We start from the raw sequence: 22,513 nt of genomic DNA, 5'->3' as shown, positions 1-22,513 counted from the left end.
TAAGAAACAACCACTAGGCATGTTACTAGAAGAAGGAGGGGGATGAGAGTTAGAAGGAGTACCTCTCCCCTTAAATTGGGAGGGAAGACTTGGAGCTTGGGAAGAAGAACTCTCCAATTTTTCCTTGATTGCAATCACTTCCTTCCCCAAGTTCGTTATTTGTGAGGAGAGATTGCTGATTGCATTTAGATGATCAACCGAGTACACCGAGTAGCTAATCTTGCTAGTTAAATCTATGTCACCATCTTGCCAATCTCTATAGTACCTCACAACATCCTCAATGATGTATACCACTTCTTCTTCCTAACTATTCATGATGGGACCTCCGGCTCCCCCATCAAGGCACGACTTGCCTTGGGGACTTAAGCCTCCATAGAAAATTTGAATAATTTGATAGGTTGGAATTCCGTGGTGAGGACACTCCCTTTGATACTCCTTATATCTCTCCCACGCTTCATAGAGGCTCTCACTTGGCTTTTGTTTGAAACCTTGAATCAAAGCTCTTGCCTCCGCCGTTTTCTTTTGTGGATAGAAAAGGGTTAGAAATTATTTTGTAACCTCGTCCCATGTCGTTAGAGAATTCGGCTTAACCTCCTTGTCTAGCCATTCCAAAGCACGCCCTATGAGAGAAAAGGGAAAGAGCTTGAGGCGGATGAATTCTTGGGAAACTCCGTTCACCTTGATAGTATGCAATATTTTTCAAACTCCTTGAGATGGTTTAGCGGGCTTTCATGCTTGGCTCCACTAAATTGTCGCCTCTCTATCAAAGTGATCATAGCCGGCCTAATTTTAAAATCATTTGCCGGTGTTGTAGGTGGAGCAATTCCACTCTCAAATCTATATGCACCGGGAATCCCCAATTCTTTCAATGGCACTCTCGGATTCTCTCCTATTCTTGCTTGTTCCTCCAGTAGTGGTTCTTCCTCACTTGTAATGCTAGAGCTCAAAGATCGCCTAGCAACCCTTAGTCTTGTAATAGTCCTCTCAATCTCCGGATCAAATGGCACTAGTGAATGACCACGTGCTCTATGCATACAACTTCAAAAGAAATGATTAGTAGCACGACTACAAGTGTAGCCTATAAGAGGAAAATCTTTTTGATTTTTTAGAATGAAATAGACTCAACAACTACAACAAATAACCAATGTCACTCCCCGGCAAGTGGAAAACTAGGTCGTTCTCTAATTCTCCCTTGGTCAAACTAAATTTATAAACACTTTACAAACCTTATACAAGTATGCGGTAAGTCAAGGGTCGAACCTAAAGGAATGAGTAGGAACTATGCTATAGTCTATTGTCAAGCTAAATTGAAGAATATCAATGGTTGAGGTTGGTAACTAGAATATCAAGAAGATAGACAAATCAAAGAATTCAATCAATATGCTAAACACTAGGGATATAGGTTCCACATGCAAGCTCAATGATTATGTTAATTGATAGATCACTCAATTGATTCAAACATTACAAGGGACAAACAATAGTTGCAATCAAAGGAATTCAAAGTTTATCTCCTATAAGCCAAGATAGGGTTCACTAAGAATGGCTAACAAGGAGAATCACAATCAAATTCAATCAATTAAAGCAATTCTCAAATCAAGGGTTCATGTCATTGAAATTTGCAATGCAATCTAGATTAATCTTATAGGTTGATCACTCCTAATCTAATTAATCACATGCACAACTATGTTAACCGATTTAATTGCAACAATTCAATCAATCAATGATCATCAACTAGAAAAAATCATCAATCAAGCATGCTTCCCTTCTCCATAGAAACTAATCTACTCACTAATCATGGTGAAATTGAAAGACAAAACAAATTCAATCACAAACATATTCATTTCAAGCTAAATCAAAAGGAAAATCAATCAATCAACTAATTCTTAAACCTAAATCAAAATCCAAATCAAACATTAAAGAAAATTACAATTGAAGTAAATTCAAAGGAAAGAAATCTCACAAACTTTCATTGATATGAAGAATAAATCCAAACTTGATTGAACAAATGTTGTAATACAAATCAAATCCAAGAATTCCAATCTCTACTTTCTCTCTAACTTCTCTCTAATTTCTCTCTCTAAAAACTAAGCAAATGAAAGATTATCTAAAAGTTAGCCTTCCAAAGGAATTACAAGAGTATTTATAGACAAAGAAGAAAAAATGATCGGCCACGCCCTCTCCAAGAACATCTCGCGGGCGCGGAGAAATGGGTACGGAACCCATAACTAACTCCGTCGGGAATCTGGGCAAGACCCGCGCCCACGGCAAAGGCACCCGCGCCCGCGGCTAAGGGCGCGGCAGATGCCCTATTCCAAGTGTAAACAAGGGGGCCTCGGTCTCTCCAAATTCTCCGCGCCTGCGGCTAGACCGCGGCCAGGGCGCAGAGAGTTCCTGCCAAAAATTCCCACTTTGCTGCACTTAATCCGCGCCCGCGACCCTCAGGACCCGCGCCCGCGTCAATGAGCAGATGTAGAGCGCCCTCTTCGTGCCCTCTCCAAGGAGCTTGATTCGTCTTTTCTTAGCCCTTTTTGCTCTTCTTGACCCCTTTGCAAAGACAACTCCTTAAGCACATACAAAAGTAACCAAAGAGAGAAAATAGAAGAGAAAAAGAGCAATATAAAAGCGAAACACGAAGAAAACCACATAAAGGAAAGTAAAACACGAAGAAAGATGAAATAGAGAAACTAAAGGAGAAAAGACCAAAATGATATAAGAAAACCATAAATAATAGGGTGAAAACATCCTAAAAGACTACCCTATGAGTGCTATAAATGACACTCGTCAATAGCTCGGCAGCTAGGTCATGCCTGCCGCAAGTCCTCATAAAGTCGAGCTATAGCTCACTCGCATAGAGCTATAGCTCGCAGCCTCGTTGCAAATTTCCAGCTTCGTCAGGTTTTCGTAAAACGGTCATAACTTTCTCGTTCTTATCAGAATTGGGCATATGACCTGTCATTAGAAAGATCTTGAACCAAACTATCACCTCCAACTTGAATCACATAAAATCAGTTGTAGTTTGAGAGATATAAGCGTTCAAAGTTAGCCCTACTAGATTTCGAGTCACAATTTAACACATACAAATGTTTAACTGCTAAAAAGGCACTTGCGGCATCATCCCTCAACCATGTAAGATAGCAAAATTTCATAAAACAAAAAGATAATGGAAAAAACAAAGAACTAAATAACGTAGTATATTCATGCACAATATATGCTCTAATAGATGACAAGACTTAGCATAGTATATGATGTTATTATCATTCCATTAACACACTACTATAGACACCAGAATGGAGCAAATAGAAAATACATGAATGAACTCACCTAAAGCTTGCTTCTTCGGAACAACTTCTTCTTGCTTCTTCTTTGAATCAAGACAATGTTTGGCAGCCTCACGTGCATCAAGGATTGTCACATAGTGTTCAAAGCACTGTCCAGGCATGTAACCTAGGATTTTAGCTATGAGGTGCCAATTATCTGGCACTTGCAGATTCTCTTGGAGAAGTATAATCTTCAGATCCTCTACTAACGTCCAATCCACCTGCAAATTCAACCGAAAAAAAAATAAACACAACTTAGAAAGGAGAAGTTGTATAAATAATCAATAGATCTTTTAATATATAATAACATATCATTCATAATAATTCATAAAAGAAGTTATGAGAGGGAAAACCTTCTTTCGCTTTCTTGCAAGACTTTCCTCAAATACGGACAGAGGAATGCGCTTCATTGAGAATCCGGTTAGCACACATAAACAAACACAAGCAAAATTAAAAAGGCAATTAACTTTCAAGAACATCAATTACTATTGCAATTCAAATCCTAATCCTAAACTAATAAGTTAGATAAATTCATAATTTGATGTAACACAAAGGAGATATGGATTAGGGGGTAACACATCCCAAATTAATTAATAAGGGCACCGTTGATGAGTGTCATTTATGGCACTCATTTAGCCTCTTTTAGGATGAATTTTGATTGCTTTTATATCTCTTTTATCTCTTTTTATTTAGTTTTACTTGTAATTTCTCTAGTTTGTGTTTTTGTTAGTTGTTTTCTCACTTTCTTGCATTTCTTAGATTATTTTACCTTTTCTCCTTTACTTGTTTTCTTCTCTTTGATTTTAGAAGATTGGTGATGCTCAAGGAACTCAATGGCGTTTTCGCATGGTATACAAAGCTCAAGATGCAAGCCGGACTTTCCCCTTGAAGCTCAAAAGTGAAGGAGTGCAAAAGCCAAGTCTTCAATGCCGCGCTCTCATGCTGCGTGGACATCAAAATCAGTGTTGAACCCACCGTGAAGACCTCTAGTGACTGCCTCCCCCATCATGTATCAAGTAGAGCGCATGGGAGCATCAATGACCGCACGAGGAAGTTCTCTCCTGTTCCCAGAAGCGGGCGCGCAGGTGGCAGGAGCGGCCATACAACCTACTTCCCCCTGTTCTGTACCTATTTCTTTGCGGCCACGCATTGAGAGGGGAGGTCGCGCCATTTGGGGTTCTCTTTGGACGTTTAACTAACTTCTCCTTAGTTAGTTTTACTATGCATAAAATTTCTTCTTTTTAGAGAGAGACTAGACATTTTATTAGATTTTTTTATTGGAATTTTAGAGAGAAAAGCTCAAGATTTTGGAAACTTTAATTTGTTCTTAGATTTTAGAAAGAGAAACTTGGTAATGGATGATTGCTACATTTTAATCATCATTCACTTTGATATTGATCAAATTTTTGTAAGAATTCTTTCCTTTTCAATGCAATTTTATGTTTGATTCTTGATATATTGTTGAATTTCTATCGTTTGTTTGTTTTGATTGTTGATATTTGAATTGCAATGTTGATGATGAAATTGATGATTAGTTTTGTTATGCTTTTCAATTTTACAATGTATAGTGAGTAGTTCCTTTGCTGGGTGGTGAAGCATGTATGAATGATAAGCTATAGCTAATTTGGGTTTTTGATTTGATGATGTGATAAAATTTGTTGATGAAATTTGTGCATGTGTTTGATTTGAAGAGGAGTAGCTAACCTTTTCTAACCTTGATTATCAAGCTAGATTGCATAGTAGTTTTCAATGACACAAAAAGTTGATTTGGAAGCTATTATTATCGATTGATCTTGTTTTGCGATTTTCCTTTGAAGTCATTTGTAGAGACATTTAGATTGACCCTAGAAAATAGCGTGATTTTGATTGCGAATATTATCTTCCCTCGCATTGCTTGATTGAACAAATTCCCGACAAATTGGCAAGTTTATCGTGAGTGCATGTGGATCCTAAATTGCCTAGTGTTTTGATAATTGAATTCTATTTGTTAGTTTTGATTGAGTTGACTTGCTAGCTTAGACAAGCCCTATTGTTTAAAATTTTGGAATAGTTTAACTAGAGACATTAGCTAATACTGCATTCCCTTGGGTTCGATCCGGATTTACCCCTATACCTAGGATTGGGTTTGGTTTTATAAATTTGGTTTTGATATGGGAATCTTAGAAATCAATGACCTAGGGTTCACCCGCTTCAACCGCCACCATCACCTACCTCGACAGCGCCAAAATAAAAATAAAAATAAAATTTCAGGCCGGGCCAGCAGACCGAGCTAAAATTAAAAATATGGTAACTCAAAATTAAAAATATGGTTAAAAGTATGAAAGCGAAGTCCTTATTTTGTGGTAACTAAAAATTGTATAAATGGAGTTGATTTGTGGTAAACTGAACCACGGAGTTACCCATTTCGGATTGGGTTTCCCCCTTTGTCGGCTTCCACCAACTATCAACAAAAACCTACAACCTCCCTCACACTTCAACTCCTCTTCCCTCTCTCAATACTCTTTCAAGAAGAGAGAAATTTTAACCTCAATTTTATCTCTTCTTCCATATCTTCATTTTCCCCAATATTATCATGTTTTTCTGATCAATTTCTTCATCAATCATCACTTCATATAATAATCTCTGATTACAAAAAAAAAAATAAGAACCCCAGAAAAATGGCGCACGCTGTGTTTCAAGCAGCTCAAATTATGCCCATGAATACCCAAATTTCGCCTAAAAAGTCTATCTTTACAAAACCCACAATTTTACCCATGATTTCTTCATACTCAATTGCAGGAAAATCAAGGAAAACTCTGTTTATCAGGGATTTTCTATCTTCTACTCCTTCTCCTGTTGATGGGGGTTCTTCAATTGGTCATTTGGAGCGCTGCTTAGGCGTTTCTTCTGCGCCTTTGGATTCTTCGGCTTCGGCGACATTGTCGTCTTCTGGGATGTTTGCTCCTTCTATGAAGGGAAAGTATGGTGCTTTTGGTGCTGTTACTTTGGAGAAGTCTAAGCTTGATATGACTCAGAAGCAAACCCTTTCTAGTCCTGAGGTTTATCACTCTTCCCCCCCCCCCCCCCCCCTTTTTTTATTGGCTTAATCTTTTGTATTATTTATGTTGAGAATTTCGAATTTGTAGATTGATTGTTGTTTTTTAATTTCTTTTGGATGAATTTCTTGAGTTTGTTTGTTGTTCTTGAGTTTTGTGTTGAAGGTATGATTTGTTGCTGATATTTGATTCTTGTAAAGTAGTTGGAATGGTTTAGTTATTGTATTGATTGTAAAGATGGAAGAATGTTAGTGAAATGAAGTTTTACATACGGTTTTGACATAGTAGTGGTGAGTGGTGATGGTACCCTGTCTAATCAATGCCCTTGTACTGCATCAAGTTCGGTTTTGACATATTAGTGTTGACCATACCAATGCCCTTGTACTGCATCAACTTCGGTTTCGACATATTAGTGGTGACCATACCAATGCCCTTGTACTGCACCTATTTTCCTGGGTTATTTCTTTCCCTGCAAGGTTCGGGCTATGGAATTTAATGAGATGTATGCAATAATAAGTGGGCATTTTGGGTCTTGAATACACGGGTAACAATTTTGTTGCGCAATCTCTTTATAAATTTTGATAATTGCTGGATTTTATCTCTCTGGACTTTTGTCACATGGTATGACTAACAAAGAACATTGATTGGTGGCCTCAATCTGTTGACTGTATGCATAGTAGCTGTGTACTGATTCTTTTTAAGGTGGCTTGAAGGCTTCGGTGACAATTTAGAATTTAGAGCTTAGTGCTTGTAAGTATGATGGAAGATGTTTATATTGTATTGAAATTAGTTTTGAAATTTCAGTGGCAAGTGTGCCATGTTCTATCTCTTTTGAGGGTTACTGAATATTTGGGTCTTAAATCTGTAGAATGAATGAATATTATTAGTGACACAAACTAGAAATGTCGATATTATTGCCAAATTTCTATCTTTCGGGACATTTGTCAGATATGTAGACTTGAGAACATTGAGAACATTGATTTGTAGACTTGGTAATGAAGTCACTGTTAATCTGTGTTGCATAAGTCTTTCTATAATTGCTGGAACCACACTTCTATATGAATGAGAGCCACCCTGAATTGATCTAGGAAAATTTGCTGTTGAACATACACTTTTTTTAATTGATACTTTGTCTTTGGTTTCTTTAGCAAGCTTTAGTGTAAAAAGTACAAACTCACCCATATAAGTAGTCAAAATTAGGAGAGAGGCAACAGCGTAAGAACTAAGAAATCCTTGTGAAGTTTGGAAAAAAGGTAGGTAGTGGTGTCACATAAAATATATTGATGTGCCCAAAAGATAAATGATTGAGCTAATTTTATAAATCCTTAAAAGGAAAATGGCAGGAGCGTAGAATTAATAAAATTAACCGAGGAAGTATAATCCATACCGTCAACTTTGTCAAGTATATCCAATTCAAATTTCTGTCCACTAAAATGATCTACAGCTGCCAATATATCTCGTGGCCAATACATACATTGTTTTCGGGTATATCAATGTTCAGTTGCAGGGGTCTTTTTTATGGGGCTGGGGCAATACTTCCTTTTTTGGATCTTTTGTTGAATGAATGCGTTTCTAAGTCCATTATTATATATTCTAATAATACTTGGTCCCCACCTTACAAAAACAAATTTATAATAAATGTCAAAATGGAATTTTCTTTCGACCTGAGATTTTTTCTCCTTTTCATTCATGATGGGAATTTTTTTTATTTTTTTTAATTTTTTTTTTTTGGGGAAGAGCAAAGGTAATCCAGATGCATTTTTTCTGTGTTTTAAATGATTTATTATTGTTTCGAAGAAACATTACACTTATAACCTACACCTTATACCCTTAGTTTTATCCTAGTTAGGATTCTTTAAAAAGTATGAAGCGCAAGGCCAAAGTGTTTGTCCTTGTTAGCACAAAGCCTCTAATCTTTTATTTTTTATTTTTATTATGCATTTATGGTATGATTTTTGGCAAGGGAAACTCAAAGAGATTTAGAAAAAAGTTTAGCATGGCTAAAGCAAAAGATATAGTGACAGCTCAAACTCTTGGCATAGAGAAATAGGTACAGGAATGCAATTCGTTACCTAAATTTGTCAATCTAACTGAAAGTGTGTGTGACTGAGTAGTGTATAGTGTATACCCACTGGCGAGTTTAATCTTTATGGGAGCTTGAGAGTAAAAGACAAGGAAATTGGCTAACCTAAAAGCATGACTAGTGATTGTCACCAATAAACAATTTCCATTGATATGTGGTGTCCTTCTATACTAACTTCAAAATGGGTCTCAATAAAATAAGTTTTTGTTCTATTTACCTGAAATAAAGTAATCTTATCTAGATTTTTTGTTTATTTTGTATGCTAATATATAAGACCAAACATTATCAAGCGAAGTTATATTTGTCGTAATGTGAATCTTTCTAATATCTAATTGCATTTTTTTTTCTACTTATATGGAATTAATATTGTATAGCATTAAGCAAACAAAAATAAGATTTTGATTGGTCTTAATTTGTAAGGTTTGGTTTTAACTGATTTGTTTTTATTAAGAATTAAAAGTTGCTTAAATAACATAAAGAGAACTTAGCCGTATGGAATTTGATTTGGACCTTAATTCCACAAGGGCTTTGTTTTGTAGAAATTTTGTCAAATTATCTAACTCATGTAGCAGGCGTGCACCTCCTAGTCACAACATGCATTACGCTCACGCTTGGTACCGCATTTTAAAAAATTAAGGCCCCTAGGGTTGGTGTCCGATGAATTATTATATATTATTATTTCTTAAGACCAAGTATGCTACTTTTAATGTATTATTATTGCCAATATAACCAGTTGATTTCAATTATTAAATGCTGAAAAATATGTGCATGTATAAGAATGGATCCATTATTTTAGTGAGGATACAAATAAACAATACCATTACAATTCCTTTGATCTTGCTAACTATGAGATATCAAGAATCACATTAGAAATCAGAACTGGATAAGGGAAAGAAGTAATGTTACTTGAATCATGATTACCTTGGTGAGTGATGTCTTCATTGCTACATAGTTCTGTAGTCGGTGCATTAAGTTGCTTTGTTACTACCTAAAAGATTTGGTGCTTGGGAAAATTTCTGTTCTTAACTTGATTATCAAGTTATTATTTTTGATGTGAAGCTGCTTAAGCGACTCTTTCCGTTCCTTATTATTTTGCCTATTTGATCCAAAAAGCTCTCACAAAAAATGGTCAAATGGGGCAAAAAGGGACCAAGGGATTACATACCTTTGCCCGGTCTGGTTTATGCAATATAAATACAAAAATCTTTTAGCAGAGAAGATTATATTTATGAATTTGAATATCCACAAATGGTGAATATTTTACACTTTTTCCATTCATTATGGAGGTTCTTTGAAACTTTATTAGGTAAATATATGAGGATCTACTCTTTATGGATATTGCCAAGTAATATAAATTTACTAATTGGGTGCAATCTTTGCGTGTTAATGTACAGCTAGCGACAGGTGGAGGTGGTGGTGATATTGGGAAGAGAATCAATAATGGTGGTGGAGATGGTGGTGACGATGGTGGAGACGACGATGACTACTTCGATGACTTCGATGATGGTGATGAAGGAGATGATGGGGGAATTTTCAGGAGGCGTATTGTTTTGCAAGAGGTTAGTAAATCATTTTCATTCCTAGATTGCATCTCATGCTTTGTAAAGTAAACAAGTCCATCCTGAACTAAAACATTCGTCGTGCATGTTTCAGCTATTTGATCGAAAATTTCTAGATGCAGTTCTTAGTGAGTGGCAGAAAACAGTGATGGACCTTCCAGCTGGGATTAGGCAAGCTTTTGAGATGGTGATTACCCATTTACCCTTTACCATATTCTCTCATTCACTGAATTTCACTGTTAAGAATCTGATCTTACTATTTACTCCAGGGTTTGGTTAGCTCTGCTCAACTGGTTAAATTCTTAGCAATTAATGCCAGACCAAACACAATTCGAACTATTGCACGTGGCCTTCCTCAGGGAATATCAAGAGCATTCATTGGGAGGTGATTGCTTTTTACAATTATTTATGAACTTAAAAAGTTTTTTTTTGGGGGACCATTGGGGTTTGCCACATGTTTAGATTTTTGCACTTTTTCTTGTCTAAATTATAAGTTACTTTCTTGAACTTGTGTTACTTGTTTTGGATTTTGAGAAGTTTTTGGTGCCTAACAGTTCAACTTCATCTATTGCTTTCTTGTATGTTCTACTAAGTAGTAAGTTGCTTTTTTGAGCAGAGAGGGGGGGGGGGGGGGGGGGGGGGGGGGGGGGGATAAAATTATGTTTACAAGAAATTAGCAGAGTGATGACTGGGAGCATTTTAACAACCACCACGTATGGAGTTGGTATATGATCATAGAAGATAGAGCTTTAAAATTGAAGGTGCTCTTCAAATTGTTAAGCAGCAAGCTTGTCCCTGTGAACCATGCATTAAAGTAAATGGCATACTAAGTCCCTGTATGTGTTTCATTAAAGGAAATACATTTCTGGGTGGCTACGAAACCGCTATATTTTGTCATTTTGTGATTATAATGCCAACTGCAAGAGTGCTATACCATGATTTGCTGCTGGGAGAGGAATTGGTTACTTTTAAAAAGAAAAGCTTTGATATTATCTTTTGGCTGATTTAAAGTTGTTTAATAATTCATAGTTGTAACTGCTCTTGTTATTTATCTATTGTTAATTAACATGGTTCGAAGTTAGAACAAATGTAGGTTTTTGTGGTGTAGTATGACAACTGATGTCATTCTGTATTGACTTGTTGCAACTTGCAGATGAATTTGTAGACCATCTGGCCTATCATGTAATGGCGATATTAAAATTTTAAAATGGTGGCTAGTATGTGATATTGTGGCTATTTTCTTGGTTCCAGGAATTAGGAGTTTAGTTGTAAATTAGAATGTGCTAGAACATCATTAATTCACCCATTAAGAGTCGCGTAGGGATAAGAGGGGAAGGAGAGTTCACTTCTGTTCAACTATCTGCAAATGCTTACTTGCTTTTGCTCTCGAAATTTATTTATGTATTTTTTCTATTTTCTTGATGTGGGAAACAATCTTGAATTTTATTTCGGTATGCTTTGTACAGGATGATTGCAGATCCAGCTTTCTTGTATAGACTTCTTTTGGAGCAGGCTACGACCATTGGTTGTTCTGCTTGGTGGGAACTAAAGAATCGCAAGGATAGGTAGTTTCTACACAATTATCATTTTTCTCATCTTTTTGTATGTGCAGTCTTTAGGCAGCTTTTTTTTTTTCCCCATCTTTGTTTTGCTTTTTCCCTTTTCAGCATACATCTTTAGCTGATTCTGTACATGTTTGTCTTTGTTGGTTGCAGGATAAAACAGGAGTGGGATTTAGCTCTTATTAATGTCTTGACAGCAGCAGCATGCAATGCAGTTGTTGTTTGGTCACTTGCACCTTGTCGTTCGTATGGAAACACGTTTCGATTTGATTTGCAGAATACATTGCAAAAGCTTCCTAACAATGTGTTTGAAAAGAGCTATCCTCTCAGGGAATTTGATTTACAAAAAAGAATTCATTCATTTTTCTACAAGGCTGCAGAACTGTGTTTTGTGGGGCTTAGTGCTGGTGCAGTACAAGGTGCCCTGTCAAATCTATGTGCTAAGAAAAAGAATGACAGGTTTCCATCTTTTCTCGGACACTGTTTGTAGTATCTAATACTCTTTTCTACGCAAGTATATTAAGCTCCATTTTCTCCAGGTTATCTGTGACAATGCCATCTGTTAGGACTAATGCACTTGGCACCGGTGCCTTTCTTGGGATTTATGCTAATTTGCGTTATCAGCTCCTATGTGGTATTGACCGAGGATTATCCAGCTACTTTGATGTTATTGGAGTAGCACTATTTTTCAGCTCAGCTCTGAGGTCTGCAGTTCTTCCCTTCTCCTCCCGAGAAGTATCTGTTTGTCTCAACTTTCTTTTTTTTTTTTGAAGTATTGAAGTCTTATGAGCTTTGAAGCGTATGCCTGGTACATGTTTTACCAAGTTCTGATATCAAGATACCAAAGTGTGTCTAATTTCCATCTTAGATTTATTACCTGTTCATTGATATATTATGGTGCACGTACACCTGATTGTGAAGTATTTTCGTTAATGCTTTTGCAGTTTATGTTTTTGATGGTGAGTTGGTGACTTCTTTAAAATTAATGAGAACACATTTGAATTTTAGGAAGTTCACTTGAAGCTTTCTTTTTATCTAAGTAGTCTGATCGAAAAATCTTAACTTCCCTTGTTTTTCCAGTAAAATCCCTTTGTTTCTTTTGCTGATAAATTACATAGCATTTACTCATGTTTGCAATTAGGTTAAGGAAATTTTGACAATTACCACCTTCTGTTTAGTCCATTTTAGCAATTACCACCTTCTATTTTTTTTTTTTGAAAATTACCACCTTCTATTTTCAAAAACATCAAAAGTTACCACCTTCTTGCCTCCCAACTACCACATGACATTATTTTGGGCTCATTCTTTCCCTTTCCTCCCTATTTCCCTCACATTTCTCAATCCTAACTCGATTCTCATCCCCCCTTTCACTTTTTTTCCCCCAAACAATCAAAAACACTTCAATTCACTCCTCCAAATCAAAATTGACGAACAATTATTGGTGGTTTGGGGGAAAAAAAGTGAAAGGGGAGATGAGAATCCAAATAAGAATGAGAAATGTGAGGGAAATAGGGAGGGAAGGGAAAGAATGGGCCCAAAATGACGTCATGTGGTAGTTGGAGGACAAGAAGGTGGTAACTTTTGATGTTTTTGAAAGTAGAAGGTGGTAATTTTCAAAAAAAAAAATACAAGGTGGTAATTGCTAAAATGGACATAACAGAAGGTGGTAATTGTCAAAATTTCCTTAGGTTAATAAGTAAATTTTGTGATATACTATTATTTGTTTCTCAACCTTGAGAGGTTAGAATTCAAGCTGATAATCATAACACTCTATTTACTCATGCTATATACTCTGTAGTTTCTTGTGACACTGCTGTGTTGCTAAGGTTTGTGCGTTTCACTGCATGCAGGATCATGAATGTTCAAGTAGGAGAGACATCACGGCTGGCATGGCTGGGAATAGAGGCAGACCCCCTTGTTCAATCAGACCTTTTAAAGGCTTACAATCGGGCTCCTGAGACCAATAATTCCAAGCAGGGTTCCAGTTGGTTTATATCGAAGAGCACCATTGTCTCAGGACTCGGTTTTCTTGGGCTTCCACAAGGTAATGGTGATTCTGCTAAAGAGTCAGATGCTCCCAAGCCTCGGAGGAAACGGGTTGTTAGGAAAAAAGTGACTACGGCGTAGTACTGTCAACATATTGTCCAATTTTGCAGCCATATAAGTAGTTAGCTCTGGAAAGATATACAAAGCTGACCATATCATGGGTCGTCAGTAATACTCAGGGCGGTCTAAGTGTGCAAGCACCTGCAGTTTGTGTCTAATGTGTTGAGACATCCGATGTTCTGCCCGTTGAAGTCACCATGGTGGAAAGTAGAAACAAATTGATCTGGAAGCTGTAAAGGTGGTTTGTGAAATGACAATATAGCCATAAGACCAGCTCTGAAAGCTTCTGAAGAATTTTGTTTCTTTTCTTTTGCTCTATTTCTTCACTGGATAAAAATTATCTAGGCTCCACCTGGTAGCATATGTTCCTTTATTGTTTTACTGTAATCTGCAGTAGCCAATTGATTGCATAAATGATCCTTTGATATTCTATATTGTGCAATCGCCTATAATGCTACTGATAGTACATAGTTGTTTTTGCCATAGAATATTGACTGACTACTGTTTTTTAAATGCATATTAAATACATTAATAGGCTAATGCTATTGTTCAACTTACATCACCTATACATTGAAAATCTGGTGAAGCACACATCTGCCCAAAAAAAATTGGCAAAAGATAGTTCTTTGTACTACACTTCGCGATAAGTCACGAAAGATTCATTCAATGATTCCTCCTTTTCCAAGCCCCAACAGTATTAAGCTTAAGGAATCCTCTCTGATGATCATTTATACCAGTGTGAGAAACATTTATGTTGCATGTATAGTTGTTTCTTTAATTCTTTTGGCCGTTTTAAAGGGCCATTTTTACATAAGTTGTTGCCACATGCATTGTGCTCTATTACACACTACTTGTGTCTTTAGGTAATTTTGTGGTTATTTGGATGCTTTCAGAGTGTACTAAGAGGCGTATTGGACAGGTTGATAAGCTGATGGTTCATATCAAAGACGTGGTGTATTGCTAGAAAACATTGATGTTTGGAAATGGCTAGAATCGATTCTCGAAGCATTAATTTTGATTTATATATCATCGAAGTTGATTTGAAACTTTCATGGCTTGATGATAGCAATATGGGTAGAGTCGAAACTAAAAATTCAACTGTTCAAGTGTCGCTAGACTATTGTGGCTTGTTGCTCTTTGCATAAGCAAGCAAGGCTTGTGGCCAAGCAAACCATGGCGCTCTAACCATCGCCCATTCGCCCAACCATCAATTTCCGTTTTTGCACTTATAGTAGAAGGAGGAAATTGTTTCAGTTATAGTAGAAGGAGGAAAAGGAATTATAATTTATACCCAATTTCCACTTATAGTAGAAGGAGGAAATTGTTTCAATCGCCTTCAAGATTGGGTGACATAGATGAAAAAAATATCTCAAAAAGAAGGAAGAAATAAACACCCAAAAGTAGGTGACATTATTGGTATCTGCTCCAATTTTTTGTTTTTAATTTAATTTCTTCAAAAGCTTACCTCTTAAAAAGTTATGCTTTTAAATGATAATTATGTGTATGATTTATGGGGATATTTGATAATTGAATGAACTTGCATGTTGGTAATTGTTTGGTTAAATGAAATTACATGTTGGTAATTAGTTTTAGTCCTTGTTGGTGAGTATAACTCTTTGATAGTATAGTTTCGTTTATGCTCATACAAAAATTAAAAACAAAGTACCATAAATCATTCATATATCCATGTTTTTTACAAAAAAAGTACAGCATGTGTTTAAGGAAACCAGTTAATCTGTACTGCATATACAAAATTAAAGTGGGATCTTACCTATCTTAGGAGTACATTCTAAGCTCATTCTCAAGTTAATTGTTTAGTAATAATACTACTACAACTACTATAATTAATCCTCCCCACTTGCAAAAAATTATCAAGCCTTGTACTACAAAAGATGTGTAGATTGTCTTTGTACTACACGGAATTGAGACTTAAATTGCATCTTCCATTTCATAGTCTTGACCATTTGTAGCTGGAGCTGCCACAAACCCTTCATTAAAAAAATCCACGGCTGATTCTATAATTTCATTAGAAATGTCAACAGTTGTAGGAAGTAAGCCAAGTCGATCAAGTCTTTTCTTACCATGATGTGGGTTCTTGTACTTGTTCCCGCCCATATCCTTGAGTATTTCAACCATTACATACTGTAGTTGTAACCAAGTGTAACTAAGACTCTTAGGCTCATACTCTGCATAAGCTTCTTTCACTGATTTCACTAGTTCAGTCACATTAGTTGGGAATTTTTGATGTTGTATTGACTGTATAGCCCTAAAAAATCCCAAATCCAAAATATTCAAATCCGGGGATTGAGGGGGCTGACAGATTAAGTGCATACTAAACCCATCTTTGTTTGCTTCTTCTAAAAACACAACATCATTAGGGGATATATGTGGCCTCGCATTATCTTGTTGTATCCAAATTGTCTTACATGCATTACTTGGCCACTTGGCTCTAATTGCTGGTAATAATTCATCAATCATCTTCTTTCTAATGACAGCCTTGGTGATAGATTGTGTTGGTTTGGTTTCAATAGTCCCTTTCTCCCTGTTCTTGCTTGATATGATGGCTGCTACTTCCTCTGTGAATTCCCAAATCCCTAATTTTCCATCAAAAGTGACTTCCCCATTGTGTTGAAAAAGCGGTGATCCAACCCCTGCTAAAAACATGACCTTCTCAGTGAAGTTTTTGGACTGCATATGTCTATATGGCTCTTGTTCTCCCTCTTCTCCTGCAAGTAGGTAATACCTCTGTGTGTTCTTGCTCATAAAAAACCACTTCTCGTCGATGTGCACAAAATTGGATAAATTCACAAATGTTGATTGTTGAGTGACTGATCTAGGAAGAGTGAGACCCAATATCCATTTCAATCTCTGTATTTTGTGTGCAGCTGAAACTGTAGGCCTAATAGAGTTGGTATGTGACCCGATTATCCCCTTTTTGAGCAGCTTATAGACAGTGGAAACACAACATTCTAATGCTACTGCAAAGCTTCTAAGGGTGGTTCTTTGTTTTTGGCTGATTGCAAGTAAAATTTCAGTATCAAAGTCTCTTTGTTTTCTACCTACTCTACCAGTTTTTTTATGTTGAACATTAATCAGGTCAATACCATTTTTCCCTTGTTCTCTTACAACTCTCCACATTCTACATACAGTTGATCTACTTAGATTGAACTCATCCTGACATTGCTTAAGTCCACCTCTTTTTATATCCCAATCAGTAGATAATGTCATAAGTCTCTGTGCTAAATGAGTTCTTTTTTTGTTGGTCATTTCTGGTTTTTTATTAGCTAAGTTGGGATTACCTTCATTAACATGCAACTCTGTTTCATTTGTATTCAGATTATTATCATCATCACTATCAGTTTCACCTTCACTACAAAACCATACCTCATCATCATCACTCTGGGAATCATGTGCATCAGCATCCCCTTCCGGCCACTGTGTAGCAGCTTCAAGTTCTTGCAGTTCTTCAACTGAAAATTCCTCCCCCATGACATTTGTAGTATCAACATCTTCACGAATATTGGACCTGAATGTGTGCATGTGTGTGTTGTGAAGTTTTTTTAGAGTAGTTTTTGGGGAGGAAATTTAATGTTATTTTACTGCTTTTATAGTAGGTAAAAATATCCCCTCAATTTTGAATTGTAAAGTTGTAAAGTAATGTGAAAATTTAAATTTTCATTAAAAAGTTTGGAGGGAAACTACAAAAAGAATTTAGCTCCTTCATAAAAAAATAGTGTCACGGTAGATTTATTACTAAAGGATTCCCACTCACTTTTTCAATTAGCTTAAAAAGGAACCCCACTCACTTTTTCAATTAGCTTAAAAATACATGCAATACCCCTCTCTTTTTACACTCTCTCTCCTTGTCTTAAATTGTGTGCCAAACCCAATGGTGTCAACTAAAAAAAAAACGGAGGAAGTATATCATAATAGTTTTTGGATCAAAGGAAGTAGTTCAAAGTGTAAACACATTCATTTATAATATATATTAATTGGTTAAAATAATATACTTCACAATCTAATAGAATTTTATTACTATGTACTTATTTAGACCTGTCAATTAGGGTCGGGTCATGAGTCATCTTGGATTGGGTCACTTCATGTTACGAGTCAAGAAATATTCAACTCTTGCCCAAGGTTTTGGGTTCCAAATTTTGAATCAACCCAACGGGCTTTTAACATTAATTCTATTTAATTTATTTTATGCTTATTTTTTTTTTAATTTTTTAATGTATTAAATCGAACATTTCCACCAACATTATTATTACTCATTACATGCCTGCTAGTAGCAAATCGTCACAAAAATACATTAATTCCTAACTAATTTTATATCAATGATATTTTTTAAAATTTGATATATAGATTAAAAATTTATCTTAAAATTCAATAAATAACCCGGGCATCGCACGGGGCACAAAACTAATAACTAATATATAAAAACTAAACTTTTAGCCAGGTCACGAGGCAACGACATTTGGCGTTCCAACTTTTCGCCAAGTGTCGCGGAACGTTGGATGGTTTTAAATAGACTTCTTAAGATACAAAAAAGTTAGTTTAGAATTCTATTTGGATAGGATAAAATTGATTGTTTAAATATTTAATTTCGATAAAATATCAATATTTCAGATGTACAAATTGAATTATAAATTTATATGATAATTTTTTAGAATTATAATAGTTCAAAGTGTAAAATTTACCTTTATAATATATACTAACCGGTTAAAATAATATACATCACAATCTAATATAGTTTTATTACTATGTAGACCTGTCAATTAGGGTTGGGTCATGAGTCATTTCAGGTTGGGTCACTTTAGGTTACGAGTCAAGAAATGTTCAACCCTTGCTCAAAGTTTCGTGTTCGGGTCAACCCGACAGGCTTAGAATATTTATTTTATTTTATTTATTTATTGCTAGTTTTTTTTAATGCATTAAATCGAACATTTCCACTAACATTATTTATTAGTCATTGCATGCCTTCTAGATAGCAAATGGTCACAAAAGTATATCAATTCCTAACTAATTTTGTATCAATGATATATTTTAAAATTTGATATACAAATTAAAAATTTATCTAAATATTTAATAAACAACCCGGGCATCACACGGGGCACAAAACTAGTAGACGGTAAAAGCTTAAAACTAACTGATTATATGATGCAGTCAAGTAAGGTGATAGCCCCTTCACACCAAGTAACATAACATCATAATCTAAGGATCCTTCTTCCACCAAAACTTGCTTTATAAATCATGTGGTTAAAAATTCTTATTTTATTTATTGGTTAATGCTATATGTAACCCTAAATACACTCTTGAAAAACACGCGTAAATTAGTGTAATAGTGTTTATATTTTTTTGATTTCCTAATTTTATACAATTCTAGTGTAAATTTAATGATTATATGTAACCCTAAGGGCTATATATATCATTTTCCTTATTTATTTTCATTAATTTTTCTCATAGGTAGGCAGACACCTAGGTATACATGTGTAATATCTTAAAACATGTTAAAAAGTTTTTATAAAAAAAAATAATTACAGTTAGCTAGAAAAAAATAGGAACTGGCCTGAATTGGGTACCCAAATTTGGAACCGTTTCCAACAGGGTCCAAGATCGTATCCAGAAATTTAAGACCTCGTTTCACCGGTTCCAAAGTCTAAATCATTGGAATCGACTTAACCAATTTTGATTGCAGTCCTTCCCTCACCCCCAACTACAACACGTCGCAACTATCATCACATTACCATAACATGATGGCCTCGTAAGTGCATCGCTTCGAATAATTTTGCCTAGGGCACTGGATTTCCATTCGGCACTATGTTTTGTGTGCAAGCGTCGTCGTAGCATTATTCGAGATCCAACACTCGATAATTCTTCTGCATCTAACATAGCATCATCGCTACACCATCGTTAGAAGCGCCTGCTAGCTTGGGTGTGCATGGGTCGCGCGAGCACTCCCGACTACAACATGACTTGTCGCCTCTAATTGACCAATCATATGCCGAATAATTATTTCATGAGATTTATTGATTTATTTTTTAATTTAGAATTATGAAAAAAATAAATCCTTCAGAGATTTTTTTTATACTTAATTTCCTCCTCACTTTTTTTTTTTTTTTTTGGTAAATAGAGAATTTTATTACAAAAGGGGAGAAAAGTTACAACTTACAAAGAGCTAAGTTATAACTCACAACAAACACCACAAGACCCAAAGAGGCCAAACACCCACCAAACAGTCCTAAAGACTGCCTAGCCACCTTCTAGGAAGGGTTCCAGACAAAAACAAGGACTAGGACTTGACTCAAACTCCCAGCCACCTTCTAGGAAGGGTTCTGGGAGCTAAGGACCAGACAAGACACAAAACCACAAAAAGCAAAAACAGACAAGCCTGAAACTACAAAAGCAAACTGGACTCAGAGTAGGCAGACAACAGCCAAACCTAGGACCAAAAGATCACAAATATAAGAGTTTTCTATCAGACTCAGTACACCTAACAACAACCCTATAAACAATATCTCTAAAGACCAAGTCAACAGATTGAAAACTGCCATTAAACATTAAAATGTTTCTCTGGAACCAAATACTATGAACAGTCTCAGCAAAGAACATCAAATACAATATGCATTTCCTGCTAGGTTTCCTGCAATATCTTGTAGCCCATTGTTGTTCAAGATCAAATCTCTGAACTATCTTCTGAATTTTCAGCAAATCAAGGATTTTCTGCCAAATTTCTCTAGAGTAAGAGCAAGAGAAAAATAAGTGAGCAACACTCTCATCACAGTTCTGGCAGAAGAAACATAGAGGATTACAGTTGATATGCCACTGAAGAAGCCTGTCCTTAGTCACCATTCTATTCTACAAGGCCAACCAAGTCATGAAAATACTATTAGGAGAAGCTTAATTGTTACAGACAATTCTCTTCCAGCTCACTTTTTCAGCCCGGGGTCTTATTTTAGCATACATCCTGGAAATACTCAGCTTGCCATTGTGCATAAATGCAGGCCAACCACCAATACTGTCATTAACATTCCTGCACCCTATAATCTTCTTTAGAACCCAAGTGCATTTTTTAGGAATAGTTGCAGACCATAAGCTCTTGTTATTGAAATATTATGTGTGAACCCATAAATTATCAGATTTATGAGCCAAATCCCACAAGATCTTATAGATAGCAGCCTTGTTCCAATCACCAAGAAGAGTGATATTCCAGCCACCACAAACTTTAGGGAGAGTCATATGATTCCAAGAAATAAGAGCTTTCTTAGAATTGGTATTCTTACTAGTCCAAAGGAACACTCTGAATCTGGACTCAATTTCCCTAAGAACCTTTTTGGGGAGGATAAATATTTGAGCCCAATAAGCTTGAATACCAAAAAGGACACTTCTAATAAGCTGTAATCTGCTTGCATAAGATAAGTGTCTAGCAGACCAATTATCAATTCTAGCAGTAACTTTTTCAATCAAAGGTCTACATTGAGCAATGGTCAACTTCTTAGAAGACAAAGGAACACCAAGATACTTATAAGGAAGATTGCCTCTGCTCATCCCAAGGATAGATTGTAAATTATCCTTTTCTATTTCCAGCAGGCCCCCAAAATACACCTCACTTTTATTAAGATTAGCAGACAAACCAGAGGCATTAGAAAATTTCTGAAAGGCACTTAGAAGCAGCTGAATAGAACCAGCATCAGCTCTAGCAAAAAGCAGCAAATCATTTGCAAACATCATATGAGTGATTCCAAGCTTCTTATATCTAGGGTGAAAATTAAAGTTAGGATCCTAAGTCATTTCTTTCAAGCACCTAGAGAGATACTCCCTATAAAGAACAAAAAGGAATGGAGACATAGGGTCACCTTGTCTCAAACCTTTTTGAGCAGGGAAGGGCTTAGAGGGAAAACCATTCACCATCATGGAATAAAAGACAGAAGAAACACAAGCCATAATCCAACCAACCACCTTTTGAGGGAAACCAGTTTCTTCAAGAACAGTTTGCAGGAAACTCCATTCAACTAAATCATAGGCTTTCCTCAAATCAATTTTGAGCATACATCTATGAGTGATAAATTTGTGAGTATAGCCTTTAATAAGATCAGTAGCAAGAAGGGTATTATCCCTAATATGCTTCCCAGGAATGAAACCAGCTTGAGATTCATTAACAACAAATCCCACAACATGAGCAATCCTATTTGTAAGCACTTTAGAAATGAGCTTGTAGACCATAGTACAACAAGCAATAGGTCTGTATTCTTTGACATAAGAGGGATGTTGGACTTTAGGAACTAAAGTTACAGTAGTGCAACTCCACTGCTTAGCAATAACACCAGTTTGAAAGAACTGAGTAACAACAATATAGATGTCATGCTTAATAATATGCTAAGCCTTCTTAAAAAAGACAGCATTAAAGCAATCAATACAAGGAGCCTTGTCATTACCAATACTAGCTAAAGCAGCATCAATTTAAGAGTAAGTAACCTCAGCAGGCAGGATATCCATAGCAGTCATGTCCAACTGTTTACCAGCTATCATAGTTTAGATATTAACATACAGCAGACAGAGAGGGAGCTCTAATACCCAGCAGAACCTTATAAAAACCAACAATCTCATTCTCCACCAAAATAGGATCCTTTAGCAGTACATCAGAATAAGTAAAAATAGAGTCAATTCTATTCCTACTTTGCCTTTGCTTCATAACAGAAAAGAAGTAGTGAGAGTTAGCATCTCCCAACTTGATCCAATCCACTCTAGCTTTCTGCTTATAGATATTCTCCTGAATATTCATCCAATGCTTAACTTGCTCAATAGCAACAACTTCTTGTAAATGCTGATTAACATTTGTAATATCAACAGCAAG

The 22,513-nt window shown here is 36.0% G+C and overlaps 2 protein-coding genes and 1 non-coding gene across 3 annotated transcripts; 2 read left to right on the top strand and 1 right to left on the bottom strand.

Annotated features, from left to right (window-relative positions):
* The first annotated feature begins 403 nt into the window (after positions 1-403).
* On the top strand, positions 404-509 carry LOC145565038 (small nucleolar RNA R71). The gene has a single exon (XR_014094953.1). It is a non-coding gene; the product is annotated as a small nucleolar RNA R71 (small nucleolar RNA).
* A 5,260-nt stretch (positions 510-5,769) lies between these two features.
* On the top strand, positions 5,770-14,092 carry LOC145557891 (uncharacterized). The gene is made up of 8 exons (XM_081619071.1): positions 5,770-6,355; positions 9,830-9,994; positions 10,089-10,181; positions 10,264-10,379; positions 11,461-11,559; positions 11,710-12,015; positions 12,096-12,260; positions 13,407-14,092. The coding sequence occupies exons 1-8, from the start codon at positions 5,975-5,977 to the stop codon at positions 13,681-13,683; spliced, it is 1,602 nt and encodes a 533-aa protein (XP_081475197.1). The 5' UTR covers positions 5,770-5,974; the 3' UTR covers positions 13,684-14,092.
* A 1,499-nt stretch (positions 14,093-15,591) lies between these two features.
* On the bottom strand, positions 15,592-17,202 carry LOC145635592 (uncharacterized). Its single transcript, XM_081686904.1, has one exon. The coding sequence runs from the start codon at positions 17,200-17,202 to the stop codon at positions 15,592-15,594; it is 1,611 nt and encodes a 536-aa protein (XP_081543030.1).
* Between the last annotated feature and the right edge of the window lie 5,311 nt (positions 17,203-22,513).

This window comes from Chenopodium album, chromosome 1 (genome assembly GCF_948465745.1).
Source record: "Chenopodium album chromosome 1, dcCheAlbu1.1, whole genome shotgun sequence".
NCBI classification, from domain to species: Eukaryota; Viridiplantae; Streptophyta; class Magnoliopsida; order Caryophyllales; family Amaranthaceae; genus Chenopodium; species Chenopodium album.
The sequence above is the reverse complement of the archived record's forward strand: the minus strand, read 5'-3'. Positions and strand labels throughout refer to the sequence as shown.